The 11,472-nt window shown below is 40.2% G+C and overlaps 1 protein-coding gene across 1 annotated transcript; it reads left to right on the top strand.

The window, feature by feature from the left end:
- Positions 1–1,079: 1,079 nt before the first annotated feature.
- On the top strand, positions 1,080–1,883 carry LOC142098536 (gamma-crystallin 1-like). Its single transcript, XM_075181373.1, has 2 exons — positions 1,080–1,397; positions 1,608–1,883. The coding sequence occupies exons 1-2, from the start codon at positions 1,080–1,082 to the stop codon at positions 1,881–1,883; spliced, it is 594 nt and encodes a 197-aa protein (XP_075037474.1).
- The last annotated feature ends 9,589 nt before the right edge of the window (positions 1,884–11,472 follow it).

Raw genomic sequence — 11,472 nt, 5'->3', positions numbered from 1 at the left:
TAACACTATTATTAATAGAAGTCATTTTTATTAAAATGGTCACAATTCTGAGCCCATGAGGACACACTCATGTGAACAGTGCACATCTTTAGGGCATGCAGAATCATATGATTATTGTAAATTGGGTGCAATTGAACAAAGGTAGATCTGGGACACATTTTTTTCATATTCACAAATTACACTTAGAGACCTTTATTCAGCCTAAAATTGTGCTACCATACTTTTTTTCAATAAAGTGAGAATAATGCCTGGTAACTAGAGTTCAAGTTTTTAATAATATCTCACTTTGAACAGCATGTGCTCCTTAGAAATGTTTTTCTAGTAAATATAATGTATTTAGTATTGTAAATAGTTGATGCTGCTATTATTTATCACGGTGCTCTGTCCCTGTCAGTCTTTTTCTGATAAAATTATTTGTATTTTATTTGCAAATGTAATGCTATTGGTTTATTAAAGCATTGTTGTTAAAATATATTTTTTTTGTTTTTTTCCATTTATAGTTTTCTTCTACTTATAAACATAACCCTGACCATTAGCAATCTGTTTTCTAATATGAAACACAGCTTTCCAGTCCATATGTGGGAAACAGATGAAATTCAGTGTAACAATAGAAATAAATGCAGAGTAGTCACATGCACAAATCACAAGGCTTATACATTTTCTATAGTTAACAGAAAAAAGGTCAGCAACACTTGCATTGCATGCATCAGCAGTACCAGATATATAAAGGGCTTCCAATCTGACCCTTAAAACAGCTCACAGCTCCAGTACCAGATCTCCAGTCAAGATGGTTAAGGCAAGTTAACTTTATTTTACAATACAATAAGAATGGGATATTAATTTTCAGTCTATGTTAGGTACTGTAATTTTGTCATGATCTTAAGAGATATTTACATTTTTATCTCTCAATATAACTAATCTGCTACTCTGTTACAGAACCTAATTATAGCAAACAGTTGGCAATGTCTAACATTTTAAGAGAAAATTAAAGGAAATAAAAAAGCCTATCTTCTGTTTTAGATAAAACTGTAGCCTTGTCACTAATTAAAAAAACAAAAAACATCTAAAATGCATTGCACATGTTGCCAGTTATACATGCTATTACATTATTTTTCAAACTGGGAATTGATAAAAATAAAACAACATTTCCACAGATTGTCTTTTACGAGGACAAGAACTTTCAGGGTCGCTCCTACGAGTGTAACTCTGAATCCTCTGATTTGTCTTCATACTTCAATCGTTGTAACTCCATCCAAGTGGAGAATGGAAATTGGATTCTCTATGAGCAGCCCAACTACAAAGGACACCAGTACTTCCTTAGGAAAGGAGAATATCCTGATTTCCAACAGTGGCTGGGATTCAATGATTCTATCAGATCCTGTCGCTTGACTCCACAGGTAAACAACATGAAAATGACTATTTATGAATAATTTCCATTTGTAATGTTGGTTTGATTGTCATTTTCATTTGAAGTCTTTATTTGTAGTGTAATATAGTAGGTTGATTTTGGTACACAAAGAGTTAACCAACATTATGCCAAACAAATTATTACACCAATTAAAGGAGTGTTTTTCTTTTTCATAATGTAATGTTTTATTTATATAAAGCACCGTGGGCCCTTCAGATTAAGGGTTTATGAAAAGGAAGACTTTAAAGGTCAGATGATGGAGTTTACTGAAGATTGTCCTCATGTTTATGAGCAATTCCGCTACAATGACATCCACTCTGCCCATGTACATGATGGATACTGGATGTTCTATGAGGAGCCCAACTACAGGGGACGTCAATACTACCTGAGACCTGGAGAGTATAGAAGATGCAGTGAATGGGGAGCCAATAATCCTAGAATTGGTTCCTTCAGACGAGTTCAGCATCTGTTTTAAAACATGAAAATCTTGTATTCATTTAATTGAATTTCAATCAAATGTATACTAATAATAAAATGTATTATTATTATTATTCTTATTGTTATTATTATTAGACTTAGTAGTAGTTGTAGTAGTAGTCAGGACCAGATTAAGACAAAGTAGGCCCATTGGTTATGGGTACTGTGAGGCCCCAAGTAATATCGGATTGGGCAAAAATCTCTTGACAAATGTTAATTTTAATATACCCACATGAGATTTGCTGCTATCTGCCTGAAGGGAATGGGAAGGGATGCAGAGACAGTGACAGTCGGGGTCGTCCCCTTTGGACCAGGGGCAGCCCCAATAACTGAAGAAGTAGATTGCCGGGATTTTGAAAAAAACAACAACATTATATATAATGCATAAAAAAAGGCTTTTCATCTTTGTTAGGCCCCCCAGCTGGCAAAGGCCCCTGGGCTGTAGCCCATAAAAACCCATGCCTTAATCCGGTCCTGGTAGAAATAATAGTAATAGTAGTAGTAAAAACTTACCTTGTGATATTGAGAATATTAGCAAAAATGCACATCACAAAAATCAATCATGACAATTAATTAAGCAAAAACACAAACAAAAAAATATATTGGTGGTGCAAAATATTAGTTTTGTTCCAGAAATCTGAAATATCCAGAGCAGTGTGACATCATAATTTAGATAATCTCTGAATGTATATATATTGTGATACAATGTTAAAGCATTGAATAGCTTTATTTAAAATGGGTTCTGTACTTGTAATCTATGAGCAAGGAGTGTACTTGCATGAATAGTAAAGGAAGTAAAACAAATTTATTGCACTAAATGAAAAACTAAAAGCTACCAGGGTTTTTATATATTCAATAAAATTGTTTGTCCACTATCAGTGTAAAAAAACATATTGGTTACACTTAAGTGTAAGAATGTATAGAGAAAACAATACGATAGCTGTTACTCAACAGAAGATCAGACAGGAAGCATCAAAGTATCAGACAGCCCTTTTGGTTTTCTACATGGAGTTCAAAAGTTTGAGCACTCGAGAGATCACATAAAATATATAAAATAATAAAAACTTAAATACATGAGCGAGAGTGTAAATAGCATATGGATACATTGTGTAGTATCAGCACAGGACTCTAAAAGGGAGTAAGAGCACAGTACCCGGGCACCATTGAGGGCTCAGTAGTGGCAATTATATTGGGGCAGATGGAGCTAAAACCCAGTTCACCCATACACATCCCAATTTCAGCTGGATAATAGGAGGAGAAAAGTGACTGCATGGGTTAATAACTTCCTATTGGCCCTCACAGTTACAACCCACTAGGCTGTGCAAAGCACCAATAATTAAAGTGACAGCTTATCAGGCAAAACAGCTCAAACCAGGCATATATTTCAAAGGCTCTATACAACTGGTTTATTCTGAGACAGATATGTATAATGGCAGTGTGGTCACTGTAGAGTAATACAGTTACTTTTACTATAATCCCTTCCAAAATAGAGATCCGTATATTCTGTTCTTAGGGGTCAAAATTGTGTCATAAAACTATAACAAATATTAATGTGGAGCGAACTATAGATACATCAATAAAAGTGCTCATTTATGAAATAAGATGCATATAACCAAGCGAGGCAGTTTCTTTTTACTGCTATTTCAATGCACTTTATTCCACAAGTATGCACATTCACGTTATTATTTAATAACAATACCCCCTTTTTTAACATTTTGCTACCAATTAATTAGGATCAGAAATATTTTAATAATAACCAATAAAGATTTAATATTTTAATTAAGAAAACATCCCAGAGTGCCCCAAAGAAACACATTCATTCTCTTTGTTTTTCATTAAAACTGATAACCCACCTGGTACTTTTTTATTCCTGTAAAATGAATCCTAAACTCTAGAGCAGGGGTCAGCAACCCCCGGCACGCGTTGCAGATGTGGCACTCGTGCCAGACGTGGTACGCGTACAGGCGCGGGCTGACGGACGTCAGCCCGGGGGGCACACGCCGCACAGACGGCCGCATCACATGACACATGATGCGGCCACGTCATCAATGACGCGGCCGCATCACGTGTCATGTGGCGGCCGCATAACATTTATATTACTTCCAGGGGGGGCGGCCGGCCCTAACAGCCGTGATTGTGAGCGGCCCGGGTGGCCGATAAGCCTGCCCCTGTACGCGTACCACTTGTGGCCAGTGGTGGGATTCAAAAAAATTAACAACAGGTTCTATGTCCTAATGACCATTTTAACTATACCAAAAGATATACCGAAAGGTAGTCTAACAATTCACGCATTAAATACTGCAATAAGAACAGTAAAAGAGGTAAAGACAACTAGATTATGTGTAACGGAAGATTTTTAATATTAAATACCTCACAAACAGTTAGTGAAGATATTTCCATATTGCTGTTTGATTGGCGTCCTCACTTGCAATTTTCTTTGCTTTTATCCGAGCATCATCAGATGTGTGATTTACCCTTAATCATCTTTGCACTATAGGAGTAGGATTCCATTCCTTCAGCAGTAGGCCGATAAGACCGATAATCATAATGTTTGATATATTAGAAACAGTTAGCCGACTTCTCTTCTCAGAACATATAATGTTCATCTTTGAAAAACCCCTTTCTGCTGCTGCTGAACTTACAGCAATTGTTCTGACAATATTTCTAGCTCTTTGAACACTTTCAGGAATTGAATAGTTCTCGTTGCTTTTTAAACACATTTTCCACAAAATCTCGATACTCATTAATCTCAATTTGGTAATTGAAAAATGGATTAAATACATGCAATTGCTCTTCAGCTGCTTTCCATGGAACTATTACTTCTTCAATATTCCAGTAATCTGGCTCCAAAAAATTGAGAAATTGTAATGTATTACTATCATCAAATTGGCTACAACTTGCTTTTAAATGGCCACAATCCATTAATCTTTTTTTTAAATTCGTTACAATGCCTTCTAAGAGTGTTTTCCGAGGAAGGCCAACAAACCGATGATTTTCTACAACATCGATTTTTTGTAGCTTTCTGAAGTAAATAATTCATTAACCTTTTTTTCGTATGGACCCTTTTCTTTTTCAAGCATTTCAAATGCTTTAATAGATCAAATCACAAGTTTTTCATCCTTTATTATGTCTGTATTTCTTGCTTGCAGTGCATTGGAAAGCAGAGAAATTTTGTTTAAAATATCAATCATCAATGCCAAATCAGTTAAAAAAAATATATTTTTAAGACGGGTAGCCATACCCAAGTACTTGGCATTTGAAGAAAAATAGTGATGTAGTGCAGGATAAGCGCGCCACACAGCTAGGGTTGACCTTAAACTACAGGCAGCCCATCTTGGTCCTAAAACTCTACCAATCTTAATAATTTCAATTCCAAGTTGTTCGGATATTTTGGTAAATTCAATCTGGTTCTTATTGGATTGATGAAAAATAGTATATATCTTATCAAGGAATATTTTGAAATGATTTACTTGCTTTATTTCCTTTATTGAGTCATCTAAAACAAGTTGGAGGCGATGGTTTAAACAGTGCCATATTATTATGTTTGGGAAGTCTTTTGTGATCCTAGTGCTCACTCCAGATTTTCGCCCAAGCATAACACTTGCACCATCAGAGCAAAGTCCGATTAAATTTTTTTGTAAGTAGTTCTTGGTAAGCCCAATTTTATGTAAGCTTTCCAGAACTGAAGAACATATTGTCTCTGCATCTTGTTTTTCCAATTCAACTAGCTCAACAAAAATTGTTAGACATTAAACTGAGTCCTCAACTTTTAAGAACAGTATTATAACTGGTTTGCAAGATATAGTTGAAGCTTCATCAATAATCAAACATATTTTCTTATCTTTTGCAGTAATTTTAGTAAATATTTCTTTTTTAATTTCCTTGGCAATAAAATCTACTATTTTCACAGCAGTTTTACGTGAATGTAATCCTATTCCCATATCTAATCCATTTTTCATTTGCAGTTCGATCTCATCTTCTATGTCTGAAAATGGTTTACATCTTTTTGTCAGGCTGTAAATTGTATTAAATACTCTACAAGTAGTACTAAAAAATTTTTTATTCATTGTATCTACTACGTTTGTTATAGTATCCTGCTCACGTATTTTGAAGTTGTCTTTACAAATGTTATGAGCCTTTGATGAAAAATGTTTTTTCATTTTTTTCCTTAGAGAAGCTTGTTGTACCATTCTGTTTTTCCCTGATGCCTCAATCTGAAAACCTTTCCACTCTTTTGACACATGAACACTTTTCTCTTTTATGAAATCATATTTCGCACAATACTCACAACCTAACTTTTTGTTACAAATGCCCAGGCCTTCATATTTTTCTTTAAAATTTTTATATTGTTGCACTGACCAGCATTCCGGAAGACTGTCTGCAATATTGGAGTTGTTGTGATTTTCTATTTCAATTGACGTGCTGCTTTCTTCACACTGGATTGGTTGTGCTAGTGACTGTGTTGAACCTTCCAAGGGCAATTCTGATACAACAGCAGAATCTGACTTTGTTTTCTTATTGAAAAAATCTCTCAAAGTATGTTGCCTTTTCATCCTTTGTTTCAAGGGCTACATAAAAAAAATTGTATATAATAACATTTATTTATGGACATGGAAGTAGAAGCATACATCTCAGCCTCACTCTAAGTACAGAAGTCAGGGTCCCATGGCAGCATGAAGAATCTTCATCATACTGCCGCGCCATTTTGATTTCCCCCTCCCACCCCCACCACTACAGGCTAATTAAAATGGCTCCTCTCCTCTCTGGCCAGCCCTCAGCCAGCCCAGCAACCAGCCCAGCCATACTGGCTTCCCTCTTAGGGCTAGATTTACTAAGCTGCGGGTTTGAAAAAGTGGGGATGTTGCCTATAGCAACCAATCAGATTCTAGTTGTCATTTTGTAGAAGGTACTAAACAAATGAAAGCTAGAATCTGATAGGTTGCTATAGGCAACATCCCCACTTTTTCAAACCCGCAGCTTAGTAAATCTAGCCCTTAGTCTCTTTCCAATTTGTGCAGCTACCTGGCAGCCCCTGAGCTAACCTTCTCCTCCTCAGCAAGCTAGCAGCAGCCTTCAGCCACCCTTCCCCTCATACTGCATAACTGCGCACCATTTTGATGCCCCTGGCAAGCCCGCCCGGCCCCTCTCTTGCCACATTAAACACTGCAGTGACAGGCTCAGCACATCAGCATCATCATGGTTACTCACCCCAGATGCCGACGGTCGACGACGGTGAGTGACCCAGTAATGTCCGTACTCCCGGCCCGGGCTGCCTGTCTGCTCTTCTCTTCTGCGCTGCCGCGTGATGGCTGATGGTGGCTCTGCGGCCTCCGTCCTGGGCTGTATCTTATTCTCGCATCTCTCCTCTGCACAGTCTGTTGTGCGTTCAGGACACGTGTAGGGGGAGCCAATCGTTGCAAAGAACATGGGAGGCAGGGTGGGGCTTACATGATGACTGACAGCCTGGACAGCCCTGCACAGCTTAGAACAGCAGAGCCAGGCCGGTGTGAGCTATTAAACTGATTTGGGATCGTTGTCCAGGCCAGCAGGGCAAGCAGCAGTGCACAAGGTGTAAAAATTTAAAGCAGCCGCACAGCAGGCCAGCAAACGGTTCTGCCGAACCGCAAGTAGTTTAGGAATCGTTTCTATAGAACCGGTGCAAACCGGCTGAATTCCACCACTGCTTGTGGCTGGCGCACCGGGGCTGCAGCTGTCTCACTAAATCAGCCGATGACGGACGAAAAGGAGCTTCTGAAGCAGCTGACGGGTTTCTAGAGAGGAAGATGCGTATCTTGAAAAGGTCAGTAAGAGCGGCAGTAAAAATTGAAGGTTACATCCATGTAGCATACTATCAATAGGGGGGGCAACGGTGGCATACTATGACTAGGGGGGAAGACTGTGGCATATTATGACTAGGGGGGATAAATGTGGCATACTATGAATATGGGAGGGCAACTGTGGCATACTATGAATATGGGGGAGCAACTGTGGCATACTATGACTTAAGACAACTGTCGCATACTATGAATATGGAGGGCAACAGTGGCATACTATGAATATGGGGGGCAACTGTGGCATACTATGACTAGGGGGGACAACTGTGGCATACTAAGAATAGGGGGGGAAACTGTGACATACTATGACTAGGGGAGACAACTGTGGCATACTATGACTAGGAGGGACAACTGTGGCATACAATGAATATGGGGGGGCAACTGTGGCATACTTTGAACACAGGGGGGCATCTGTGGCATACTAGGAATATGGGTGGGCAATTATGGCATGCTATGAATATGGGGGGGTAAACTGTGGCATACTATTAATAGGGGTTACAACTGTGGCATACTATGACTAGGGGGGACCACTGTGGCATACTATGAATATGGGGGGGCAACTGTGGCATACTATGAATATGGGGGGACAACTGTGGCATACTATGAATATGACGGGGGGCAACTGTAACATTATATGACTAGGGGGGACAACTGTGGCATATCATGACTAGAGGGGACAACTGTGGCATACTATGACTAGGGGGACAACTGTGGCATACTATGAATATGGGGACGGAAACTGTGGCATACTATTACTAGGGGTGACAACTGTGGCATACTATAACTAGGGGAGACCACTGTGGCATACTATGAATATGGGGGGGAAACTGTGGCATACTATGACTAGGGAAGACAACTGTAACATAGTATGACTAGGGGGACAACTGTAACATTCTATGACTAGGGGGGACAACTGTGGCATACTATGACTAGTGTGACAACTGTGGCATACTATGACTAGTGGGACAACTGTGGCATACTATGACTAGGGGGGCACAACTATGTGGCATACTATGACTAGGGAGGACAATTATGTGACGTGGTGTGAATTGTGGGCACAACAATGAGGCACAATATGAATTGGGGGCCCAATTATCAGGCATGGTGTGAACTGGGGCCCTTCTGTGTGTCATAACATTTGATAAATATATATATATATATGTATATATATATATATATATATATATATATATATATATATATATATATATATATACCCAACTGGCACACCAGGGCTAGACTAAATTGTAACCGGCACACCGATAGAAAAAGGTTGCCAACACCTGCTCTAGGACATGAATAGGTGAAAAATTAGCACTATCTAGCCTATAGCCATCACAACAACATGTTGTATTTATGATCTACATCTTTAAGAGAATTCGGGATCAGCAAACATGACATTTAATAATTTAAAATGTCATGCAAACCTTGCCTAAGCCGGTAGTGGTCAACATGTCAATGCTGACTACCACCGGCTTCAAGCACCTGTTATGGCCTATAAATTGATTTGAGCAGCTTCCACTTTTGTATTTGTCTGAGAGGCATGTTGGTGTCAGTAGCTGAGAGGGGTACTGGCACTGAATTGCTGTTTGGAGGCTTCTGGGGTACCTCTTTGGTAAGTTGGCTCTCAATTTAAAAACACATATGTATGGCCCAAATATATGGGACTCTCATTGTTTAGAGTAGGACCATCCTATTAGCAAAAGCGCCTTGGCGTGGCGGATGTCTTAAACATACATTTGCAAATGTGTGCAACAAAGACTTTTGCATTTTTATCTACAGTAGAAATGGCAGATCTGTTGCTGGCTATAGCAGTGTGCTGGGGGAAAAAATGTTGTGTGTATGTTCCTTGCAGGATAACCCCACCCTTTCAAGCACCTGTTATGGCCTATAAATTGATTTGAGCAGCTTCCACTTTTGTATTTGTCTGAGAGCAGGGCCGGACTGGGAATAAAAATCAGCCCTGGCATTTAAAGTACACAGGCCCACCTCAGGTCCAGAAGAAAAGAAAAAGTGTGCCGCCGCGCAGCGGCGATGCCGAAAAGTTCATGGCCACATCGTGTTGTGGGTGTGGCCAACATGGACATACATTATAATAAAACATTACATTTATCACGCCCTCCCAGCCACATCACGCCATCTCCCCAGGCACATTATGACACCCCCAGCCCACTGTAGTTATCTACGCTTCTGGTGCTGCTTACATCCATAAGGGTGTGAACGTCCTGTAGTGTGAGCAGGGAAGCTCTTTGTCTCACGAGATTACCAAATCTTGTGAGACCTAGAGCTCCTCGGCTTGCTCTGCAGGCTGTGTCCTATCCAGGGACTGGGAGCAACTATCAGATTTCTCCTGCTAACCAGAGCTGGATTAACGCTCGGGTTGGATGGGTTATTTAAGACAGGGGGCCCCTATTATGTAACATGGTTATCATATTAGACACAATGTTAGACAAATACACAGGCAATACTGTGTGCACTACTGTTAGGTGCACGCAGCTTTGCCTTCACAAGCAGTACATTGTGAAGTAGGACTTACCTCTCAACTGTCCTTGTAGTCGGATCAAATCTCACTAGACGAGAGTGTCACCAAAATTCGGGACTTCCCCACCAGTGTTCTTGTCATTTACACCACCTGTGGCTGCTGGTGTCTTTAGTTGCGGCTTGTCTGGATCCTCGAATGCTGGAGGCCCTATTTGGAAAAAAAATGGGTACATGTAATTTAGAAACCTCCAACCAGCCCTGGTATTTAATCAATGCAACCCATGTTTTATAATTAGGCCTCCCTCCAGCCTCAACATTAAAATTGTAGTATTCACGTTTAATAAATAAACCTATATACCTCCCTCTAAACAACCCCAGCAAGAAATTAAATCGCATTTACATTTAAGAAATATACCTATTTCCCCAACCATCAATGCCATTAAATAATTCCTATTCACATTTAAAAAATAGACATTATTTTTTTCCCAAACAGCCCACTTTCAATAAATAGCCCCCAATTCATATTATGCTACAGAGTAAACATTAACAACACTAAAGTACATTTGCATAAAATGTGAGGTTATATAAATATCCAGTAGGAATATACAGCACCCCCCCTCCCCTCGTGTGGCATCCTCACTTTTCTGTGTGCCATCCTACCCCCTTCACCCCCGTTTCACCTTTTTCTGTGTGCCATCCTACCCCCCCCCGTTTCACCTTTTTCTGTGTGCCATCCTACCCCCCCGTTTCACCTTTTTCTGTGTGCCATCATACCCCTCCCCCGTTTCATCTTTTTCTGTGTGCCATTCTTACAGCCACAATCCCCCTCCCCCTTCACATATTATCGGGTCCTCTTCCCCCTCCTTGAACCCATTTTCCCTGTTAAAAAGAAGTATACTTACCTCTCAGCAGCCTCCGGGAATCTGTGCGCCGTCTGATCCAGTCCTACGCGGCCGCGCATAACGTTCTGACGTTACACCGTGCGGCCGCAAACCTGAAGCACGGCCCAGCCCACAGAGCCGTCATGACGTGTGACGTCATGACGGCTCCACCGCAAGTACAATTATTTTTTTTCTCAATTATAGCAGTGGGTGATCGCAGGTAGCCGGACCGGCCCACGGTGCCATCGGCCCTTCTGGCATTTGCCAGAAGAGCCCGATGGCCAGTCCGGCCCTGTCTGAGAAGCATGTTGGTGTCAGTAGCTGAGAGGGGGTACTGGCACTGAATTGCTGTTTGGAGGCTTCTGGGGTACCTCTTTGGTAAGTTGGCTCT

Source organism: Mixophyes fleayi, chromosome 7 (genome assembly GCF_038048845.1).
Source record: "Mixophyes fleayi isolate aMixFle1 chromosome 7, aMixFle1.hap1, whole genome shotgun sequence".
Lineage (NCBI taxonomy): Eukaryota > Metazoa > Chordata > Amphibia > Anura > Limnodynastidae > Mixophyes > Mixophyes fleayi.
The sequence above is the reverse complement of the archived record's forward strand: the minus strand, read 5'-3'. Positions and strand labels throughout refer to the sequence as shown.

What these genes read in the sequence shown, in the direction of transcription:
- LOC142098536 (XM_075181373.1), top strand. Translation starts at nt 1,080, where the DNA reads ATGTTGCCAGTTATACATGCTATTACATTATTTTTCAAACTGGGAATT. An exon ending in CCTGTCGCTTGACTCCACAG is followed by an intron (nt 1,398 to 1,607) that starts GTAAACAACATG and finishes ATTTATATAAAG; the next exon opens with CACCGTGGGCCCTTCAGATT.